This window comes from Pseudopodoces humilis, chromosome 3, assembly GCF_049639895.1.
Source record: "Pseudopodoces humilis isolate 2021_Gansu_Grassland_sample_001 chromosome 3, ASM4963989v1, whole genome shotgun sequence".
Classification (NCBI taxonomy): Eukaryota; Metazoa; Chordata; class Aves; order Passeriformes; family Paridae; genus Pseudopodoces; species Pseudopodoces humilis.
Window position 1 is genome coordinate 107,065,732 of NC_142202.1, and position 20,798 is coordinate 107,086,529.

Sequence of the window (20,798 nt, forward strand, 5' to 3'; positions counted from 1 at the left end):
TTCAAGGCCAGGTTGGATGGGGCTCAGAGCAACCTGGGATAGTGGAAGATATCCCTGCCCATGGCAAGGGGTTGGAATGAGATGATCTTTGAAAGTCCCACCCAATCCAAATCATTCTATGGTTCCATGAAAAAATGTTGGCTACAATAGGATCTTTCAGTTCAGCAACACTGATTTCCAAGAGTTACCACTGGAGATCTCCTGTACAGACCAATGGCAATTTTGTTAATGAAACTCTAAGTCCTATTTGGAATCTGTACTTTTGTGAAGATACAAAGCACTGTTAAAAGTAAATGGTTGGTAACAGCCCATTAGTGGGGGCAGATCTCAGTGGTTAACATGTGGAATGAACCTAGGGATCCATGCTTGTTTATTTAATTTCCCATGACAGGCTTTTCCTGTAATTTTGCATAAATAATTTGATCTCCTTGTACTTGAGTTTTATATTTTTTGAGAAACAAAGTTTTATATCTGGGAGGAAAACCTAAAACCTGATCCAAACCTCAGCACAATTTGATAGTCTTCCATTGTTTGCAGTGGTCTTGAAAGAGTCTCTGACTTAAACAATTACATTGTGTAGTGTTTTTTCCTATGTCACTTGTGAAATCAGCAGATTGTTGGTTCCAAGTTACCAACTGCTGGATTCATCCTTTCTTTTTAAACTTTCATCTGTTGCTCTGTCAGTGCAAGTACCAACCTGTATATATATAATATCCATGAAGAAGATTCCGTGACCTGAATCTAATCTCAAATGCTTGATGTAAATGAGAAAATACATATTTGTGCTCTTCCTAATGCAGTGGAGTAGCTCCTATTATCATGCTCCAGCAGCAGTAAAATCACAAACTAAAGGCTTCTTTTTATCTCTGTTTTGGATTTGTACACTCTGGCTTCAGCACTGGTGGTCTAGGAAAGGGATGAAACCTCGCCTCCCCCCATTCCTATCCTTTGCCTCTGTGCCACCTGATCCTTGTTTTTTTTTGGCACAGGCTGATAGAGCTGATCTGGGCAACAGTCAGAGGACAGCTGGGCTGCTTCTCTAAGTGGCCATGGCATTTTATGGCTGAATAAGGTGTTTTTGAAGATGCTTGTTTGGTAATTTGTAGTGTGTGTTTCAACAAGGCACAGAACATCATCCTGCCTTCCTTTTTAGCTTCTGGGACAATGGTTTGATTTAGAACACTACTGTGTTTATTACACCTCTGTGAATTGTTGGGGTGAGTATCTTGAAAAGTCATGGCACAAACTGAATTTCATCGCACAGCAGATTCCCTATCTGAATCTACTTCAGACTAAATTCCCCAATTTCTATTTTGAAATCTCTGAAATGGCTTTCAAGGGGAAAAAAAATACACAATCTTGATTTATTTCCTTTCTGTCTAACCACATGCACTTTCCTGTCCTTTCTGTGGTAGGAGGGAGATTGAGAAAGGAACTTCACAATGAGGTGAATGTCAAGTAGTTTTTTATTTTGAAAAACTAACAGAAATCTATAGCCTAAAGTAGCCAGAGTTTGTAGATAGAGGCATTATCTTTCATTAAACTAGATTCTGAAACTGGGAAATGATGGGAAAGCTTTTAGACACAAACATTTTTCAGATCTGAAGAAGTTGCAGAGTGACTGGAAACCTGCCCTTTGTTCACAGCACACACAGCAGAATATGCACCTAATTAATTGCACAGTAAAGAGGAGATCTTGAATTGGATCTTGATGGATCTTGAATTTTGGTTGTATGGCTGATAGGCATTAAGTTACAAGTTGAGGCAAGACTAGATTAATTGAATTTGAAGTACCTCCATCAGGAAGTATTTAGAAGAGGGCAAATCTTGACTTTCTTTTAATGCCTTTCAGGAGTCTGACTCTTTTTGTCACAAGGACTAATTCTTAGCTGCTCAAGAGCACATATAGTTTTAAAAAGCACTTAGTGAACAACTTGATATTATTTTTCTCCTTATTGAAAGAAAGGAAGAGGAAGAAATGGTTATTTTTAAGCTCTCCTGAAGCTGTTACTATAAGCTTATGAATGGATCTTTATTACTGGAAACCAAACATGAATATTGATAGAGTTGTAGATGGTCTAACAAGTTTTGTTCAGGGTTAGAGAATCTTACTTGGCCTGCCATGAGTATCCTTGATGGTTTAAGCTCAAATTACATTTAATGATGGCCTATGAAACACAACATTTAATTCAAATGCTTCAAGCAAATTAACAAATACATAAAAACAAAATAGAGAATTAATAAAGGAGTCCTGTTGCCATCTTTTTTTTTCATCCCCTTCTCTCCTGGCTCAGCTACATTTCAGGCTGAAATTGCCTTGTTTAAGTGAATTCAGGTGTCTCCACTGCTGCACTCTGTATTCTCTGCAAGCCATAACTAACAGTGTGAAAGTACTCTGTTACTTAATTTATAGCTCTGAAGAATAGTGCTGCATTCCTATATCTCACCATGTTATTTTCTGAAATGTAAACATCTTAACAAAAGCAGTTTTCTTGAAAATTTTCTATTCTTACATGGTTCATCTGGATAAATTTGCACCTATACTAATGTCTTCATATTTTGAAGTACATTCTTGTAATTGCATTTTTTTTACCAACTTCTTCTTAGACTTACAATAACTTCATCTACAACATATAAGCAATAAATTGGAATTCAGTTATCCTATCAAGTAATCATTGTTTCATAAAGCTCTATAAGCTATCTTTGATAACACATTATCAGGTAAATTATTACATTATACTAAAGCAAAATTTTTTTTAAAGCTTTAATCCAAAGTCAGTGTAATCAGAGTTAGCAGCAGTAAGTGTGATCTGGTGGTGTGGGAAGTATCCTTGGAGGCTTTTCTCCCCTGGCTAAATAGAAGCAAAGATTTCTGAATTTGCTTGGATATTTCACTAAATAAGTGGGAAAACCAGCATGCAAGGTACCATACACAAAACACTGGCATGTACGTATGATTTCTAAAATACATAATTTCCATTATTATCATCATGTTTACATCAGTACTGAGGGCTCTCCTATCCACCATGAAATTCCAGATTGTGGTCTGTGTAGCCAGATCAACTGGACTTACTGAAAATGAGAATGCCTCTGTGGATGATGCATGGTTTTGATTAGGTGACTGTGTATGTCTGTAGTTAGTCTCTACATAAGCAAATTTTTAAAATATTCAGGTTGCCAACACAGTAACCCTTTTGTTCACTGCTTCATTTTTTTTTTCTTTTTTTTTTTTTTTAAGAAATATATACTTATATGCCCTGAATTTATCCTAAGGCAGGTGTGGTTTATAAAGGAACTGCAGAAGTGAACATTTTTCAGCAAGGTAGCAGACAGGCATTTGGCTGTATGCAGATGAGTATTTCTTCATTTTCAGGTGGCTTACCAAAAAGGGACTGAAATTTTCATAATGACTTGTCATTCTCCTGTCACAATTTCAAATGTCTTTTTTTTTCCTTTTGAAAGGCAAAAGTTTACATGATTGCAGCAGGGGTCATAGCAGGTGTGTATCTTCTTGGAATTGTCATTCTTTTTCTTGGAGTAAAGGAAAGGGATGGTAAGTTATATTTAAATATGCCTCACTTTAATAATAGTTATTTCACATTCCTGTACTGAAAAGATTTTTATTTCATGTATTCTGCTTCTCTTAGATCCTTATGCCTTAAAATCAGACAGAGCAATTCCTTTTTGTAAGGGGCTTGCACTCACCATGAAGCATGGTCCATATGTGAAGCTTACAGCTTCATTTCTTCTCATCTCGACAGCAGTTCAGGTAACTTCAGACCCTCTCAGTCTGTGTGCTGGCCTCATTCCACTCCCAGCGTGGGAGAGTCTGAAATGCAAATAACCTTTGGCTGGTGACTGGAGGGGTGATCTGGGGGGTGTTGCCTTCCCCTGTAAATCAGTAGGGAACCAGAGTCCTCCTTTGGTGCCTGGGGTCCTGTGTGGCTGGAGATGGTTCTTACAAAGCAGAAGCAAAGCCAAAGTCCTGACCATTTAAAGATTTATTTTTTTCTTTTTTCTTTTCCTTTTTTTTTTTTCATAAAAGGTGAAGAACTAGTCCTAGTGACCCAGTCTGGGTCATTCTGTGTTACCCATGCACAGTCTCCTGTGGTTTCAGTTGCTTAGAGAATGCTTTTTCTGTTCTATCTATTCCTCTCTCTGTGCTTTAAACTGTTGCCCCTTTCCTTTGCATAGGTGACTGCTCTCAGATAGTGGCTGAACTGGGTCTTGTGGAGTCTTTTGTGATGGAAGGCATTAGGTCAGAATAAGAAGACATTCAGAGGCAGGAGGCATCACCTGTTTCAGAATTAGGTAGAGCTCATTTTGAAATGAGGACCTGCAATTGGATGTGGCTGTCACGAAAAGATGTGGGGCATCCTCCCATAGAGAGGAGCTGTAGAAAAGCCACTCAGTAAGAAACCCTCACTCCCCATAAGTACAGCAGGCTTTTTAATCCTGACTTTTAAGACATATTCAATTCAGTAAATATATTATTTCACTCTGAACTTGTATATATCACTCAAAGTTTGCTTTATTTTGAAAATAAAATAATTATCACATTTTGCCAAGAGACTCTTAGTCACATGAACCGATGATCAAGGTTTGATCATTGATCAGGACAGAAGGCAAGAATAAGACATGTAAGAGAGCAGTGCTGTGCTCACCAGCAGTCCTGGCGAATTAAGTTCCTTGCAAGGGCTGCTTAAAAGTTTGTTTGCCAAAGAAGTGCTGAACTTTTTTGCCTGGATTTGGGCACAGCATCTGTTAGTCCTTGCTGGAATACCCAAGGGTGAGAAACAATAACAGAAGTTATTTCTGCTCATGTCTGGGAGCTGAAGTACTGTGTGCAACTGCAGAGATAGGGAGAATATGAAAGATAGAAGGTTCCTTATTGTCCACATCCTTCCAGCATCCACCCAGTCAGCAGGGATATAGAGCACATCTGGTTGCTGGCAGGCAACTACTTGCTGACAACACCCAGAGAGGAAAAGATATTCTGTCAGTCCATATCTCTCTGTTTGGCTGTTTGTGCTGACTGAGGGGAAGGTGTGAGGGGAGGCAGAAGCTGGAAGCTGTTACTCCAGTTGAGCCAGCATGAGCAACACTCGCTGCTTTTATTTGAGGGAGGGACACTGATTTTGTGGAATTTAGATAGTGGATTACTGATCAGCAAAAGGAGTGGGCAGGTAAAGATGCATTGGCTGTAATTCCAGAGTGTGATATCCCATGTCTAAAATTAGGGCAGCATGAACAGGGTCACAAACTAGGGAAGGGTTTTGTGGAAACAGAGACAGGATGCAACTTTTTGGATATCCTAATTTATATACAGGCAATTGGCCACCTGTAATCTACAAGCACACAAAGGAGCAAGAATTGATCATGCTGCTGTGGCATGAGTATTAAATCCTCCTCTATCACTCTTCTTCTGCAGAGCTGGCCCTCCATCATATTCTGGTGTTCAGAATCCCAAATGAATTCTGCAGAAGCATGGTGGTGGCAGTGGCTTCACCTGTCATCTAACACAGTGCAGTTAGATCCTTCCATCTGATGAGGATTCAGATGTAGGGAGATGTGACCCAGAGCTACACTCCATACCTGAGGGTGCATACAAAACCAGCTGCTTTACCACAGGAAGTCAGCAGGAGTGTTATTACAGCTGAAATGTAACTTGTTTTGGAGTCAGAGCTTCTAGAGAAAGATTTATAGCCTTGCTGGGGAAGAGAAAAGCCAGTTTCTTGCAGTAGCCTGCAGCTGTGACAACACAAGGCAATTGGGACTTAGGGAATAAAGCCTTGAGACAGAATACTTTCATAGGGCCATTTCTGTTTTGGTCAATTTTATGCTCTATTAAAATTGACTGAATTTGTGGCTTAGCTCTTGCTTGCCGCAGTATTATTGGCATGTTATTCCAGTGATAACAGGACAATCACTGCTTCTTTAAATTGCTGCAAACAAGGGAAGAATGAGACTCCCAAACCCTACATTTAACAAATCAGTCACCAACTATATTGAACTAATATGGAGTGTGATGCAATTTTTGTCTTTTTTTTTTTTTAATTTTCCTTTGTCTTTTGGTGGTCACCAAATGTCTTAACAGCTGGAACAGGGGAACTTTGTCCTGTTCTGCACGCACGCTGCTGGCCTCCGGAATCACTTCCAGTATTTGGTGGTGACCATCTTGGTGAGTTGTGCTTCTCTCCCAAATGTTACCTGGTTCTTGCTGGGCTTTGACACAAAATTACAGAAGACAAGAAGAGTGTTGTGTCTAAGCAGAGCTGTTAGGAGCCTATACTATTTTTTGTATTGTTTGTTTGAAATAAAGCTGTTGCTCCCTACTGTACTTCTAAAAAAATAGTGGTTTGGAGCTTTTAAGTCATTCCTTGTTGTTTTTACCTGTAAGCCATAGCTTCAATAAAAGACAGAAGCTGCTTCTAGAAAGGAGGTCTGGATTTTTACCTCCTTTGTCCCTTTCCCCAACCCTATGTGCTGAAAATTAAACAACTTCAATTTGCATGTTCATACACACAACTCCTCTGGGCTAGGCAGCTTGCAAGGATAAATATCTAAAATATACAGAAATATGAAGATTCCTCTCTAGAGCAATTGGCAGTGTGATAAAAAGATCCTTTTACAGAATCTTTTTTCTTGACATGCAGAGGTAGAATTCTGCTTGCTTAGGTGATACTTATCCTTTCCCACATTATAAGACAAATCTTTTCAAAAACCATTAAAACCAAGATGTTGGAGAGCAAAAGAGGAGTGCTGGGTATCTTAAGTCTCTGTAAGTGATGGTCATCAAGAAGAGAGACAAGAGACAGTAAAGTAAAGACTGAAATATAACTGTAACAATTAAATGACATTTAAATAAAGGTCAAGTGTAAGGCTGCCATTAGTAGCAGTACTTCAGTGCATAGGCACTACATTGCTTGTGGGTGTTGCTGCCGTGGGAGAGTATTTCAGTGTCTGAAACAGTAATGTCAACTGCAAACAACTATTTCTTTACAGATTGTTCCTAAGAAGGGACACACAGTATGGATTATGTGCTCTTAAGCATATCTTAGGATAGGTTTACCTTGCACTTCAGCTTTCTTCCTGTACCATAGTGTAGAGCTGAACTCACTCATCATTTGTCAGGTTCAGACAGTGTGGCAAAAGGCAGTACCACAAGGTGTGACTGTTTGCAGTATGTTTGAACTTTAATGACTGAGCACAGCTTTGACTGCTGTGGCTTGCATTAGAAAAGGAAATTTTAAGACACTATCTTCTGAGGTTTGACTGTGGAAAACCCTCTGACGGATAGCTTAACAGTGAATTTTAAAAAGTCACTCAAAGGATGAGGAGAAACAAGAATCTGCATGTTCACCTTCCATTCAGGCTTTTATGTTCTAGACAAAAAGATGTCTGTGAGCTCTACAGCTGAAGTCAGTGGAAGTAAGCACAGTACAGATACGGGGTTTTGTCTCTTGTAGGTATCAGCAGTTGTGAGTGTTCCCTTCTGGCAGAAGTTTCTGCAGAGATTTGGCAAGAAGTGTGCAGCATGTGGGATTTCGGTAAGCAAATCCTCTGAGAAAAAAAATTCTGCTTGTGCTCATTTCGTTTGACAATTGGAGCCACTTCAGCAGCTCTTTCAAGTGCTTATAACCTCAATTTATGTGAAATTTGCTGAGTTCTAGAGTTTGTTTTAAATCATTATACCAAATTTCAGACAGATTCCAAGTTTCCAAGGGAAACTTTTGAGAAATGGATTGATGCTGGAGGGAGGTCCCAGCTTATTTAAGAATTTGCATGAGTTTTCCTTATTTGAAGCTCTCAGAACTGAGCTTCAATGTGGTTTTATAAATTCAGATCTGAGTTGCCTCATGTTGACAAGTTATCTGTTGTGCAAGGTTTGTTTTGTCTTTGTTATATGGTGCTGAGGTGTCTGCATTGGTAATTCAGTCCCATGGAAAGGAAGAAAAGTCTGTCACACCCCCCCTCAAGGAGCATCCACATCCCTCTGAATAGGGAGGGACAGTTATTAGTGAAGTAAAGAAAAAGGTGACCTACCTGAGAAAAGACGCCTGGTTTAACTCTGACACAGCTCTGTAAAGCCAGCTCAGTGAGCCTGCCCTTGTCACTGATGGATTATTTTAAGTCCCTTACTTAGTGCAGACAGCAGCAATTTTCTGTCATCATCCTCGGTGAGTTATTGTATAGGCCTGTTCCTCCCCATTTTCCCCCTGTTTACCTTCAATTACTTATGAAAGAGGAAAGAAAAATTGCCTTGTGTACAACAAAGCAGGAGGACTTGAAAAATCCAGCCCAAAGCTATATGTCAAAATCTGAACAAAGCTGAAAAATTTAGGTCTGGTGACAGCTATTGAATAGAGTTGAACAGTTATAATTTTTGGAATTAAAAGCTGTGTTGTAATGACTTCCAGAGAATCAGAAATAACTTTAAAACCCAAGTTCCAAATATGCTGAATTGTTATGTGTTTTGAAGTAGGCATCTGGAATTTGAGCCCCATCCTTATTTCTTTTTACCACTTGAGCAAAGAGAACTGTCAAAAGCAGTATTGGCCCATTGACTAGACCTGGGATTGCAGATTTCCTCCTTAGGAAATCTCCTCCTCTGTCTACTTGGCCACAAAAAATGCTTTCTTCAACCAACTTGGCTCTATAAATTTAGTTTTACATGACTGGAAAGCCTGTCAGCACCTCTGTAAACATGGTTTAACTTAATTTTACAGTTGAGTTGCTTGACTGTTATGGTCTAAGTGGGGGATGGACTGAAAAAAAGCCACCTCTCTGTTTCACCTTGCAGACATTTCTCAGGGGACTCAGTGTGAGCTCAGTGATGGATTTTGTGTCTGACAATGCATCACAGGAGCTTCCTACCCTACCACCTTGTGTGATCTGTACAACTAATCTGTATTCTCCCACCATGAAATAAAAGCACATCATTTAAGGCTCCTAAGTTTGTCATTGGGGAACGTTCTACTGGAAGGGAATGAGACAGGGAAGAAAACAATTTTTATTTTTTTTTTCTCTATAACCTCTCGCGGCTTTCAGGGGGAATATGTGATTGGAAATTCAGTTTCCTGAAAAAAAAAGTCACAGCACTCCAGACTAATTTTTCCTGTTAAGGTGATTCTATGTTGAAGAGAGCCTTCAAAGAGTTTAGGAGTTGGTTGGTAGATAAGCAACAAGAATCTTGGCTTTCTTCCACCAAAAGAGGTGATCATGTCTAACTGATTAAGTATCTCAAATTCCTAGAAGTCTAAATTTCTGGAATTATCAGGAATTATCCTGCTCCCAAGCAAGATCCTTGATCACATTCTTCCCACAACCAGGTTGGTGCACAGGCTAGAAATTATTCTCTTCTGTTTATTTCCTTCAGCTTCCACATGCTGTGTTCATTTAGGTGTCTGCTCTGCCCTCACCGGGCAAACACTGAACTTACACTCTGTAAGTCTCAGCTGGTGACTGGAAGTGGTCATGAGAAATTCTAAGAAGTGTGGTATCTTCTTGGTTCATAGTTTTGACAAGGTGTCTAAAAACAAAGATGGCTCTCTCCCACAGCACTAGCTTCCATCCTAGCCAATAATATCTTTTGGCTGTGGGTTTTGCAGGATTTCATAAAAATAAGAGCACCTCCTCACAGATACGCAATTGTTTATTTGCCATCTCTGAGCACTGTGCAGCATGAAGAGATGCCTTTGGATGAGTCCTGGCTCTGCAGCCCCGTTTCCACTCTCCCATCCTGTTTCCACTCATCCTCCCTGCACCTTTTCCTGATCTGCCCTTCATAATGTGCTGCTGCAGAGACCAGTACCACCTTCAGCACCCCAGCAGCGTCACCTTACACAGCAGGGAATGGATGGGAGGCACAGGATAGCTGTAGGATGTTGTTCATAACTCAGAGGGCAGCAGCCTTGTGACAAGGGAGCAGATGCCAATAACAGAGTATTTGCTTTACAAGTAAGAAAGAAGGAGCTGCATTAGCTGTTTATTGCAGTGGGAGTGCTGCCCCATGACTGCGCTGCCACTGCATGAGCAAGACTTTAGAGCATTGTAACCTCAGCCCTGCTGGCCCTGCTTCTCTTTCTCTAGGAAATTACAGTTACAGTGATTATTATTATCGATCTAGAATTTTGTTTAAGTGCTTTGGTTTCTGAGTGGGTGCCTCATGTGGAGCATAAGGCAGTCATAAAATTGCTTATAGACAACATAAAATCTGATATTGCTGGAGTGCTCTCTTGTGGTGAAATAACGATTTTGCCACAACACTGGGCTAATGCAAGGATTATCTGCCTGTGCTGGGAACTTGCAGACAGGAAAGGTTATTTTCTGCCTCCTTAGCTTGTGAGCAAATGCTTTAGATGGGAAATGCATTTAAAACATAAACATAATGGATTAGACTCCAGGACTCCCAGAATCACTTATCATACAGAACTGTAAATAGCAGTGCTTAGGGGAATCACTCTCTGTGAAAGCTCTTCTCATACCCTCAGCTCCCAAGCTGCACGTATAGAGGATTGAAACACTTAATGTTAAACTAATCCCCCATCATTAAAAAGCCCTGTAGATAAGCCCCTGGTTCTGGATTCTACATGTGCTGCTGTGCCTGTTGTTCACAGGCGTGGGAGATGGAGCATGTGACGGGTATAGGACAGCTGGGCAGTAGGCATTCAATCAGCATTTTAAAAAGTGGATTTTCAGTCCTGTAAGCCCATTGCTTCAAGCTGAAGTTGAAGAAATCTAGTGACTATGACTACTGCCAGAAAAAAAAATCTCAAGCATACCAAATTAATTTGGTTTTGCGGGTAACCTCTGTGGCTTGTCATACAATGAGTGGATCCAGCTGTGGGAAGCGGAGTAAACTACTCTGACTTTTGGGTTTAGTTATTGCTGAGTATGTATATGCTTTAAAGTGATGATTGGAAAAGAAAGCAAGTTCTCCCTCATTCAAGACTGAAGGTGATCCATGAAATGTTATATTTACAGTTTAAAATAACCACTGAAGCCCTACCACTCCCCTGAAATGCAGTGTGAGGATGTTTTCAGGCATTGTCTCTAATAGTAAATTAAATAGTTCCACTGGACTAGAATAGAAATGGACATTTGGTTATCTCTGTTATTTAACTGGCAGAAAAATCTTTGCCCAAGCTGGTTAGCAATCTCCTGAGAATTATCAGTGTTCATGGATAAGGGAAGAGCAACTGGCAGTGTCTAGCTGGACTTGTGCATAGTATTTGACACTGTCCTGAATGACATCTTTGTCTGTAAGCTGGAGAGGCATGGGTTCAGTGGATGGATCACTCAGTGGATAAGGAATGGGCTGGATGGTGGCCATCTACAACCAGAGTTGTGGTCATTGGCTCAATGTCCAAGTGGGGGCCAGTGAGGGATGTCATCCCCAGGGGTCTGTACTGGGACTGGCTGCTCAATATCCTTGTCAATATCCAGTGGCATGGAGAGAGGGACCGAGGCAGGGGTGCTGGTGACACTGAGCTGTGTGAGGTGCAGGTGACACGCTGGATGGAGGGGATGCCATCCTGAAGGGCCTGGACAGGCTTGAGAGGTGGGATCATGGGGAACCTCGTAAAGTTCAGCAAGGCCAGGCAAAAATCCTGATCTGAGCCAGGACAATCCTGAGCACAAAAACAGTGTGGGCAGTGAATGGATTGAGAGCAGCCCTGAGGGGAAAGAAATGGAGGTGCTGGTAGACAAGATGTTCAAGATGATCCAGCAACGTGTGCTTGCAGCCTACGAAACCAAACACTTCAAAAACAGAATGGACAGCAGCTGAGGAAGGTGATTCTGCCCCTCTGCTCCAACTCTCATGAGACCTCTCCTGCCATACTGCATCCAGTCTGGGAGCCACCACCTCAGAAGGTTGTGGACCTACTGGAGTGAGTCCAAAGGTGGACTACAAAAATGATCAGAGGGTTAGATCACCTCTCCTATGAAGACAGGCAGGGTTATTTAGCCTGGAGAATAGAAGGCTCTGGGAAGACCTTAGAGCTCCTTACAGTGCCTAAAGCAGCTTCAAGAGAGCTGGGGATGGACTTCCTACAGGGGCATGGAGTGATAGGATAAAGGGGAATGGCTTTAACCTGACAGAGTGTAGATTTAGATTGGATACTAGGAAGAAATTCTTTACTCTGAGGCTGGAGAGGCTCTGGAACAGGTTGCCCAGAAAAGCTGTGTGTGCTCCATCCCTGGAAGTGTTCAAGGCCAGGGCTTGAACACTTGGATGGGGATAAGAGCAGCCTGGTCTAGTGGAAGGTGCCACTGCCCATGGCAGGGGGCCTGGAATGAGATAATCTTTAAAGGTTTCATCCAAACCAAACCATTCTATTATTTTATCTAGCACAGTTTGGGAATCAACCACTTTAGGGCTCTTCAGAAAAAGTATTTATATGGCCATAGGTCTTTTGGAAACCATGACTGTTTAGGATCATAAATGTGGCCAGGGTTTGTGAGTTGGTAAATAGGCTCTTGGGTCTGTTTAATTTACTATTTCAATTGTAGCTGTAATATTGCTAGCCAAGACAACACTACTATCACTTGTCCTACTTTTCTCCAATTATTCTGGGTAGTTAAGTACAGATTAGCTCAGGGCTTTTTGGAAATTCAATTTGACCAAAATACTGAAGTGTGAGACATTGCTGTTAACTGTTCTGTAACATAGTTTTGTATTTTGAAGGGAATAATGTGTATAGCATTGAACAGTGCATGCTGTAACTTAGATATAATGCTTTTCTTCTTCAGTGGATGATTCCTTTTGCAGTCATGTTAGTGACCATTCCAAACGTGATCCTGGCTTACTTTGTGGCCTTCATCTCTGGTCTGAGCATTGCAGCGTCTCTTCTGTTGCCATGGTAGGAGAATTTTACATTTGAGGTGGGGAATTAATGTATTTCTGCATTACATGTATATACTACTGCATGGAATTTGCCTCTGAAAGAGGCAGAATATGGCAAAAGTCACTTCTTCCAAGAACTTTTTATTGGTTTTATAGTGGATACTATTTGCAATGATGTGACCTTGATTGCCCTGTAACAAAGTACATCTACCATAACTGTAGCTGCTTTTTGTACATGACAGTATGTAATTTAATTAATAATCTAAGTAGTTGTAGAACGTGTGATAACATTGCTTCAGGAATTATGAAGGTAGGTAAATCAATTAATGCTGAGCAATTAAGAATGTAGCAGAGGACACATAAGGCAAACTGTATCTAATCTTAATTTTTATAAGGGCATGTAGTTACAGAACAAGCAGTAATGGCTTTAAACTGAAAGATGATAGATTTAGATTAAGTTTTAGAGTTTCTTCACTGGGAGGGTGGTGAAGCTCTGGCACACGGTGCCCAGAGAAGCTGTGGCTGCCCCATCACTTGAAGTGTCCAAGCCCAGGTTGGATGGGGCTTGGGGCAACCTGGGATAGTGGAAGTTGTCCCTGACCATGGCAGGGGGCTGGAATTAGATGATCTTTGAAAGTCCCTTCCAACCCAAATCATTCCATGATTCTGTGTATCCCTGCTTGAGTAGTCCTCTGTTATAGATCAAATACACAAGGTTATGATTAAAATAAACCAAGAATTCAAGGTCTTTTGGACTTGAAGACTGAAAATAAGTGGGGAAAACAACTCAAGAATGGCAGGACATTTCCTCTTCAGATTAAATAATTGTTATTGAGATTACATTAACCAGAAAGCAAGACCATTGCTGAGAGCACTTTTTTATAATTTGTTTGTACAGTGCCCTGAAAACTCCAAGAGATCATGGAGTACATAGTTTGAAATTAGTCATCAGACTATGTAAGCTTTTCTGCACAGAGGGTGAGAAGACCTTTCTTTTTCCAACAGTAAATAATTACATATATTGGAAATAAAACGTCAGTTCACAATTAACATTTGAGCAGCTTCCATTCTAATTGCCTGTTACCTAATTCAGTTTCTCTGAAATAGAGAAAGGTTTCACTGGTTTTTGAAAATGTTGTTACCTTGTCAAAAGAGTTAGTTCAGAGTGCAACTATTCAGACATTGAGTCCCTTGAAATCTTAAGAAATGGAGGATTTGTTTGTCTTTTTTTAATATTACAACTTCTGAGTGGAATGATAGGCAGACTAGGAAATTCTGTCACCTCTCAAGTGTTTGATGGCTTTTCAGTGATTTTCTACATAGTAATCTGTGGCTATGCTTTTCTTACACATTTTATGCCTTCCTTCCAGGAGTAGAACCTTTTGAACAGGATTCTTTCATGTGCATGGCTACATCAATCAGCTTAAAAATGAAGGAGGGCTGTGCTCTATTTCATTAACTTTGGACTTTGAAAAGAAATTTTGGCTTGAGTTTGTCTTTCATCTTGCTCACTTCTAGGTCAATGCTGCCTGATGTTGTTGATAACTTTCGTCTGCAGAATCCCCATGGGAAAGGACATGAAACCATTTTCTATTCCTCTTACGTTTTTTTTACCAAGATGTCAGCAGGAATTGGCTTAGGAATTTCTGCAGCAGGACTGGAGTAAGTAACACTGTGTTTCCACTTAGTGGATCTACTCTGAAATCATTCTGAGCTTACAACACTTTTACGCTGTGGAGTTAATTGCCTTCATGCCCTGAGCCTGAAAGTGCCAGCAGCTCCAGATGGCTGACCACTAAAGACAGGATTGGTGCCATCTAGGCCAGAAAATTAAGCATTAAGTTACTTGCCCTGACATGGTACTGTTCAGAAAAACATTACTTCCCTTTAGATTTTCCTCTTTTCAATTACTCATGTAAATTTTAGCGGCTTATGTGAAAAAAGTACTAAAGATGAAACTGCAGCAGATCAAAGTCCCCAACAGGTGATATAGGTGCTTTGTGCATTCCCTGTTGCACCTGAACTGGACTATCTCTTGTAAGACTTTACATGGATTTGAGTGCTTTCAGGGGTGCCAGAGATGAATCAGCACCTTTCAGCACGAAAGGATCACCAATTCCTGCATGGTTTTAAGGAACTGGATACTGATCAGAGTCAGGAAAAGCTTTCTCACAGCTCTGTCTGTCTAGGTCTGTCACCTAGACCATGTCATTTTGGGAGTAGGTTTATGGTCTCTTTCCACTTTGTCTTGTCTGTTCTGACCAGACAGGTTGAGAAAGTGGCCAGGCATCTCCTGCCCTGCCTTTGTGCAAGACTTGGCAGAAAGGGCCCGTGCCTGTCTGTGGATGCTAACTCTGAAACAGAGAGCCTGTAGAAATTACAGGCCACATAACTCTCTCAGTCCAGCCTGAGAAAGTAGCCTGGGAATTCATGGGAAGATTCAAAACAATCCTCAAAGACAGAAAACAGCCTTACAAGTGTTGTTTCTCTGTCTCTTGTTTTCTTTGCAGGAGAAGGTCGGGGGGTGTGTGCCCCACTGACCAATGATGGTAATGTAGTAGTTTACTAACCAATAAGAGTTTCCTTTCTGTACTTTCCACGTATCAGTCTATAAAGCAGAACTGAAGTAATAAACTACGAAACATTCTCCTAATCGACTCCCTAGAGAGTCTATGTCGCTCTCTCGCCGTTCCTAATAGAGCGACACCTGTCCCTGCTGCAGCACACAATAAATACTTAGAAGGGAAATCTAGCCCTCAGCTCCAGATTTCAGTAACCAGAATGTTTTGCTTTGGGGCCTTGAGCTGAAATTGCTAAATAACAGGCAATGCTTAGGAATTTTGGGCTTAGGAATTTTAGCTATTCATTGCTAAAACCTTCAAACAATTTGCTGTTCCCCAATTAGCCCCTTTTCAATTGCATTCCAGTTGAGTCCCAGCAATTTGCCAAGACAGATGTTTGTGGGAGAACACAGTAGACAGAGTGATGCCAAATGAGCTGTAGCTTTCATTAGGTGGATGTTCAGAGGAAAAACCCATTCCACAAATTTGGAATAGGAATTTCAGTAACTCAGCAGTTATGGGACTGTATGGAAGCCCTGAATCAATGAAGTGTAAGTGTGTACCTAACTCAGAGCACTTGAGTAAATTTGTCTACCTTGAGATGAGTGCTTAAGTGTGTGTTTAAATTAAAGTCAATTATTGCTGTTGAAATTGGTCAAATTACTTGCATGCTTTTAAAGCAGAGCTTGAATACTTTGCTGAATATTAATAGGAAACACATAACATTAATTTCACAGAATCACAGAATGGCTAGGGCTGGAAGGGACCACAGTAGCTCATCTGGTTTCAACTTTCCTTGCTCAAAAAGGATCATCCCAGGGCACAGGGCACAGGATTGTGTCCAGATGGTTCTGGAATATCTCCAGTGAGGGAGACTCCACAGCCTCTCTGGGCAATCTGGTCAGTGCACAGGAAAGAAGTTCTGCCTCATGTTCAGGAGGAATTTGCTGGGCATCAGTTTATTTCCTTACATGGCATTCCACAATCCTTTCTTTAAAAGTATGCAAGTAATTGGACCAATTTCAGCAGCAGTAATTAACTTTAATATTATATATAATAACAAGAAAATACAGAGGTAATGCAGTTATCTGAAGTCTAGCACAAAAATGAGGTTTGAAAAACACAATTTGAAATGTAGTGGGGAGAAGGAAAAAAGATGTAGAGGGAAAATGGGAGAAAAGTCTTGAAGATTTGGGGTGGGAAGAAAAAAGCCTTCAGGTGAACAACAGCCTTTTAGCTTTGAACAAACACATACCCCACTTGTTTCCATTTGTTTAGGTTTACTGGATACAAGCCAGGGATATGCAGACAGTCAGATGATGTGATCCTCACACTGAAACTCCTCATTGGAGCAGTCCCTGCCATCCTCATCCTTTTAGGTTTATTTATACTCCTTTTCTACCCTATCACTGAAGAAAGTCGGAAAGAAACAAAGCTTGCCCTTGAAGAGTTAAGGTAAGTTTGGACTGGCAGTAAAACAGCAGCAACACCCCCACAGCAGCTCTTAATCTGGGAAAATTATTTTAAGGAATCACTATATTCCTTACAAAAAAATGAAACAACATGCTCTTAGTCAAATTATTAATGGAATAGTACCATGACATGTTCCAGTATCTCTTTTTTGTAGTTCAGTACAACCTGCTTAGAGGGCCATTTATCAGAAATTTCAGCTGCTCTATTTTACATTTTCTCTGGAGTGCCTCACAAAGCACTATTGTGGTACATTGTTTCAGGCTAGAAATGAGGAATATTCTACATAGATTAAATTTGCGGGGAAAATGTGAATAGTTACAATTTACTTTTCTATAGAAGAAAATTGTATTGCTGACTGCATTCTTGGTGTTTATGGGATACAAGAAACATCCAAACCATTTAGAAGCGTAGGCACAAAATATTGTGGGAGAAGAAAAGTCAGCTTTGAGCTATTCTTGCCCTTTCTACTCTTTTCACTCTCCCTTCCTCCCTTTTTCTTCTTCTCTAAGGAAAATCTTGTCTAGCTCAAATTCATCTACCTCTGTCAGCTCTTGAGGACATACATAAGGACAGTCCTAGCAGACTGATGGACAAAATAACAAAAAAATAGATTGTTCCTTTGTCTTGATTTTGTTATCCCAATTTACTGGAATTGGAAACTGATTTCCAAAGCTAAGGGGTCAATTCCAGGACCTAAGCACGGGTACCTGGGACCAGCTCATGCCCTAAAATATCCAAGACCTGTGCATGGGGTTGGCAGATATGACAAAGGCCTCTGGGCAGACTGGAGGGGATGGGTAAGCACTGGTCCCTCTGTTCAGGGGCTTCAGTCATTGTCCAGAATAACCACACCTTGCTGGACTTTCTCAGCTGTTTGTCAGCAAACAGCTTGATTAGTCAGCAGTGAAAGCCAGAAGTGTGTTCATGTATCATTTGTTCTGCTTTTACCAGGAGGAGCCATCAAAGCACAGAGAACTTGGACAGCCACAAAAAGGACACCTCGGTCTGAAAGCTCTGAATGCAGTGGCTTTCCAATACAGACTCACATCCCACCAACCAACTCTGAGAGTTTTCCAGGTCATTTCTCTGCTCACATTTTATCAAAAAGGACAAAGGATGATTCTGATATAGCCCGTAAGGAAATTGAGAGCGGACACCATTGTGCAAATATACATCTAACTCAATGCACTGTGCTAAAAAAGACATTACACATACTCAGAAATGTAAGCTATTGAAGGCTTGGGGGTTTTTTGTTTGTTTTTTTTACAATGATTAATGAGAAGCTGTGATCTTGTTCATGGGATATTTTATGCATTTGTAACTTAAGGAGGAAAAAAAAGTATAAATGTGACCAGAGAATTTTTGAAGGTTCTGAACTGGAAAATACTCAGAAGGGTCATTGAGTCCAATTCATGAGGCACCATCCAAATATTAACTCACAATATGCTTCACCCTTGGGGGCTGGGGTGGATTTTGAGCACAATCTTTACCTATAACTTGCACACTATTGTGTTTGGAAAGCACTTGGGAACCTGAAGTATACTATATGAAGTTAGGATTTACTTTGTTTTGAAATTAGGCAAATCACTGATGCAGACATATTTTGAGGATTTTTTTTTTCCCTTTTTTTTTTTTTGAAAGATTTTGAGGTAATCTAATTTACAGGTTCCTATAGGATCCTATAGTAAATAGAACCCTGCATTTCCCATTACTGATGTTTCTTACTTCTGAAACCCATAAACTGATTTCTGTCAGAGAATATTTTCAAAATCAGCATCTCCCCTGAGGATATGAAAAATCAATAGTCCCTTCCAAACATTATGTAATTCAAATTTCTTTAGATTTTGGCCTTTAAGTAATCACCATGCCCATTTCTCACATGGTGTAGGTTGTCTGCCTCACAAAACACCACAGCACAGGTATTAATCTCAGCTTGCACCTATTTTGCAATAATGAGGCTACACCTGCCTTTTAAATGGTGATTATTGTTTCAGTCAGGGATGTTATCATGCTTTAGTTACATCAACTGGAACCTCATTTCTACTATAGATTTACACTGTTGAGCAGTTTTTAAATGAAAGACACACCTAATCTCAGGCACCTTCTGGCACTGAAGTTCAGACCTGTTTATTCCTAGCTTCTGGTTGGTCAGTGCAGCTACAGAGACCTCCAGAGACTGGCTCCAAGCTTAAGCTAAAATGACTGGACTCTGAAGGTGTATCTAAATGTGGAAGGGAGAGTGAGGAATCCAAGAGGTTTGTTCACCTTGAAGAAATCAGCACAATGCAAGACAAAATGTGAATTTCTTCCCACTGCCTTCACCCTGTGACTCTGTGAGTGCCTTTTTGCTGTACCAGAAGTGCCTTTGGAGGACGGGCTTGCTGCTATTCTGGAGCACCTGGAGGAAGTGGCCACCTGTAATTTGCTCAGGGCTACCTGGGAAGTGCTGGGACTGGAAATTGGGAAAGATTTTGCTGAAGGACACTGGCACGTAAAATCAGTGCAACCACGGAGCATCTCATTAAGTCTGATACTGAAACCTTGTCAGGCAAGTTTGAAGTCAAAGGCCATATAACTGTCCTAATTCCTCAAAATGCTTAATCGTGAGGGAGTTTCTAAGGATATATTTTGAGCTTGTGTGGGTAAGAGTTAACTGCATTTAAGATTCCTGCTGACTTGCCATCTAAGGCTGGGTTTTTTTGTTTTCTTCCTTGTTTCAGTTTTTGGACAAACCAAGATATGTATGCCTGGGGCATATGTGTTTACAGCAATAAAAACCATAAGCCTGTTTACAATTTTGAGTCTGATGGAATTTGAAATAGGAGATTTACTGCACTTTGAAGTAGGTAGGTTATGTAGCAATATCACATAGCTCCAAAACATCAGAGAGAACAGTTTGGGGCATTCGATTTATTCTGTAACATTTGTGTATTTCTGAATAGTCATCTTTAAAAATAACCAGAAGGTCCAGTAAAGGCTGTTAATGTTTTTTAATGGGTTGTGTTTTCAGCTACTATAAATCTGTAGCTACAAGGCAGTGATTCCGTGTCAGTTTATATAAACTGAATACTTAGCCCAGTGATAAAAGGGCTGCAGAAACTGCTGGCTGGGATTGAGTGGAGCCATTTGAATGTGGCTTAAGATATTACTTCTAGATCAGTTGTGCAGTTGCCTCTAAAATTGCATAACACCCTGTCTGAATTCAGACTCTTAGAAAGTAAACTTGTTTGATTGTAAACTATTCTTCTCCAGAGAGACAATGTGATCTTTATCTTACTGAATCTTACTTATCTTACAGTCCTCACTTTGCATATGGTACCAGCAATGGGAACTACCAAAGAAAAGATAAAGCTTCTGTAGAGTAAATGAAGCAGACTATTTTTATATTTTGAAAATACCATAATTTTATTTCATTATCAGAAATATAATGTTGTTGTAATTTTGTTGAGAAAATGGGTGTATTTTTGTAAATCAAAGAATTAATTGCAGGGTAAGATTATTTCTGTAACTTTCTTTTCTTAGGGCTCAATGTTGGTGCAGTAAAACGAAAGAGGTTTATATGTCTCTTGTCAGTTTTAAATTATGTGTATGCCTTATGCATGTTCAGAACATGTGACTGAAAGAAGCAAATTCTTATGTTGACAAGCATTCAGATTAAATGCTAATCTAATGTAACCTCTTGCCTTCCCATTGATTGGCAGTAGAAGGAGCCAGGTTTAATTCCCAGGGGTTCTCCTTCAGGTAATATCCAAACACAGTAATAAGAATATGGGAGATTGAATTAACCCAGTTGGGTGATAAGGGGCAGCACTTCCCCACCTGCACACAGGCAATTCCAACAAATATAGGAAGAAAAGAGAAGGATGACAGAGTTATTTGTTGCTGGGTATTGCTCTGTAAGCCAAACCACGTCC

General features: G+C 40.3%; 1 protein-coding gene across 3 annotated transcripts in view; it reads left to right on the forward strand.

Annotated features, from left to right (window-relative positions):
• The window catches only part of MFSD2B (MFSD2 lysolipid transporter B, sphingolipid), a 39,552-nt gene extending 19,125 nt beyond the window's left edge, over positions 1-20,427 (forward strand). The window contains exons 7-14 of one of the 3 annotated variants that reach the window (XM_005521829.3): positions 3,463-3,553; positions 3,648-3,769; positions 6,098-6,181; positions 7,470-7,550; positions 12,757-12,866; positions 14,369-14,512; positions 16,690-16,866; positions 17,836-20,427. In XM_005521829.3, the coding sequence (XP_005521886.2) occupies positions 3,463-3,553; positions 3,648-3,769; positions 6,098-6,181; positions 7,470-7,550; positions 12,757-12,866; positions 14,369-14,512; positions 16,690-16,866; positions 17,836-17,893 (867 nt within the window). In that variant the 3' untranslated portion in view covers positions 17,894-20,427. The remainder of the gene's footprint in view (positions 1-3,462; positions 3,554-3,647; positions 3,770-6,097; positions 6,182-7,469; positions 7,551-12,756; positions 12,867-14,368; positions 14,513-16,689; positions 16,867-17,835) is intronic. The other 2 variants (XM_014251395.2, XM_014251394.2) reach the window with 2 other exon arrangements.
• The last annotated feature ends 371 nt before the right edge of the window (positions 20,428-20,798 follow it).